This window comes from Morus notabilis, unplaced genomic scaffold, assembly GCF_000414095.1.
Source record: "Morus notabilis unplaced genomic scaffold, ASM41409v2 Scaffold193, whole genome shotgun sequence".
NCBI lineage: Eukaryota > Viridiplantae > Streptophyta > Magnoliopsida > Rosales > Moraceae > Morus > Morus notabilis.
In genome coordinates, this window is record NW_010357324.1 from 53,932 (window position 1) to 57,085 (window position 3,154).

At 34.4% G+C, this 3,154-nt stretch overlaps 1 protein-coding gene across 1 annotated transcript in view; it reads left to right on the top strand.

Annotated features, from left to right (window-relative positions):
• The first annotated feature begins 1,875 nt into the window (after positions 1–1,875).
• Positions 1,876–3,154, top strand: part of LOC112092427 (probable WRKY transcription factor 11) — a 3,241-nt gene continuing 1,962 nt past the window's right edge. The window contains exons 1-3 of the mRNA XM_024168551.1: positions 1,876–2,492; positions 2,660–2,785; positions 2,999–3,146. Coding sequence (XP_024024319.1) covers positions 1,939–2,492; positions 2,660–2,785; positions 2,999–3,146 — 828 coding nt within the window. The 5' untranslated portion in view covers positions 1,876–1,938. The remainder of the gene's footprint in view (positions 2,493–2,659; positions 2,786–2,998; positions 3,147–3,154) is intronic.

The window sequence follows — 3,154 nt, forward strand, 5'->3', positions numbered from 1 at the left end:
TACCAAAAGTTTTTTTGTTGACTTTTTCTTTCATTCTTTATTTATCCTTTATTTTCTTTTCTCTCAAAACATAAAATAGCCTTCATGCACACTTCAGACATCATTCTTGCGCTTAAAGTTTGTTCTTTGGGAATAACTTTTGATTAAATGAACGAGACACAGAGTAGACTTTGCCAATATCGAAGTCCAACTTTTTATTTGCCCCAAATCTTTTTTTTTTTTTGGTTTTACTTTTTTAAAAGATATGTATTCAACTTTTCCATGGTGGTTTTGCCCTCATGTTGCTGCTTCCGATTTTGCCTAACCCAATATACTCAAGTCATTATTGGAGCGCTTTTCTGATCTAGTTGATAATTAACTACAAAGGACTTAAATTTCCAACTCTAAATACTCTCAAAGATTATAAATTTTAAAGGGTTTGTTAGTTTCGTGTGTTTGAAATAATTCGATTGTGATATAATATTTTTCTCTCACAAAAATTTAAATAAAAAAAGTTTTCACTAATAATTTGTATAAAATTTAAATTCAAAATCAAAATCATTAACTTAAATGCGTGAATCAAATATACCAAAAGAGATTAAGGAGACATTTGGTTCATGGATTAGAATCATGTGATTAGAACAATTTTTGATTTACGTGTATTTTTTATGAGAGAAAACACTGTAACGAATCATGAACTATGATTCAAATCATGATTTGAATCCTCCAACCAAACATCCCTTAAGTCTCGGGTATGTTCTCAAAAGTTAATTAAATAGAATTTTAGTACTTAAAAAATGTAAAAAGTCTAGTCTTTATTTAGGAGACGTTTGGTTCATAGATTAGAATCATTTTCGATTTACGTGTATTTTTTGTGAGAAAAAATACTGTAGCAAATCATGAACCATGATTCAAATCATTATTTGAATCCTCCAACTAAACATTCTCTGTTCTTTTCAAAAGCCAATCTCTCAGGTATATCTTTTCTATATTTTTATGATAAATTAAACATTATTATTCACATTTGCATTATAAATAGTCTAATTATCTCACGAGATCGTTCCAGATCGAGTTTGAGACGTTTCAGTGTAAAGCTTAGTTGGAATTTTTTAGATATAATTCTCCTTTTTTATATGAAATTGAGCCGTTGACCATTCTCACAAATCACAAAAGCATTTCTCAAAAAAAGAAAAAAAAATAATAACAAGCGAAATGAGTGCGTTGCTACCTCGATGCTCTTCCCTCCACCCTTCCTACCCCAAGTGGGCCCCACCACCAACTCTGCTATAAACCCTTTACAGCAACAACTCTTTTGTCTTCTTCTTCTTCATCTTCCAAATTTCCATTTCTCCGAATTTCAACCCAAAAATAAATTAGAAAAATTAGAAACTCAATCATCTCTAAAAATAATAAGGAACTTCTCTACTAACAGAATATGTTTCAAGCCGTTAACTTTAATTAAAATATATCAAATTAAAAAAATATATAAAATAATTTTTTTTATATAAATTTGATCACTAAAAATTAAAAATTACTCAATATTTTTAATTTAACGAGTAAAAATTAAAAACTACCTAATATATATATATTTTTTCTAATAGAGAAATTAAGGTCCGTTCATTTTACGAGTTTAGAATTTGAGTTTTGTTAAAATAAAAAATTCAAAAAAATAATCATATTTAACTTTTTTATTATAATAAAAAATTTTCATATAAAATTACATTTTAAATCAAATTATAAATTTAAATAAACGAAGTAAACAGACCTTATAAATAACAATATGAAAAAAGTCCAACCAAATCTCCACCATCGGATTGACCCACAGATGCATTGACTTTCCCAACCCGCACCTTTCTTTTTCCTTTCTCTGTATATAAATCCCATCTTCCTCTTTCACACTCTTCCTCATAAAAAAAAACCCAATTCTCTCTCTCCAATTTCTCTCTCTAAGCTTCTTCAATGGCGATCGATGTCGCCGGCTTCTCCAAAGACGCCTCCACCATAGAGGAAGCCGCATCCGCCGGCCTCAAGACCATGGAGCATCTGATCCGCGTCATGTCCACGTTGTCCGACAAAAACGACAGCAACCAAACCCAAACCTTAGCCCTACATCACCTCGATTTCCGCGAAGCGACCGACTTCACCGTTGCCCGATTCAAGCAGGTCATCTCGATCCTCAACCGGAGCGGCCACGCCCGGTTCCGCCGCGGTCCGGTCCGGCCGGAGAAGGAGGCGGCGAAGTCCTATGATTGTAAGGCGTCTTCCTCCGCCACTGAGTCGAGGTCCGAGTACTCGGCGAGTCAGTACTCGTCGACGTCGTTTGTGTCTTCCGTCACCAGAGACGGCAGCGTTTCCAATGGTAAGGTGGGGCCCGCGCTCTTGCCCCCTCCGGTTCCGGCTGTCCCCGCCGGAAAACCGCCGCTCGCTGGCCGGAAAAGGTGCCATGAGAGCGCTCTCTCCTGCGACGTCGCCGGAAAAACCATCTCGGCTTCTTGCCATTGCCACAAAAGAAGGTATTTAATTAATATATAAATCTTTGAAAAAAAAAATTTATATGCCTGTAATTGAAAACCCTTTTTTTTTTAATTTTTATAATTTGGAATAACTTGGTTAATAAGTTTTAACATTTATTGGTTAAAAAAAAAAATTAAGTTATTAATTTGCTATATTTTTATTTTAGGAAAAACAGGTTCAAAAAGTCAATTAGAGTTCCCGCAATTAGCTCAAAGATTGCAGATATTCCTCAAGATGAGTATTCATGGAGGAAATATGGTCAAAAGCCGATTAAAGGCTCGCCTTTTCCACGGTAAAATACTAAATTCCTCATAAATCAATTGGGACTCTTAGTAAGAGAATTTATTTTATGATTTAAATTATAATTTGTGATTTATTATAATATTTTTTTATAAAAAATACATATAAATTAAAAATAATTTTAAATTATAATTTTTAGTCTATAAATTGAACGACCACTTAATCAGATTATTAATTTTTTATTTTAATTGTTTTTTCCTTGCAGTGGGTATTACAAGTGCAGTAGCGTGAAAAGCTGCCCCGCTAGGAAACACGTGGAGCGCGCTAAGGACGATCCCGCCATGCTGATAGTCACCTACGAGTGGGAGCACCGTCACCCTAGCATGTTACCGACCGAGGCCGCCGCAGGCGCTGCCGCCCC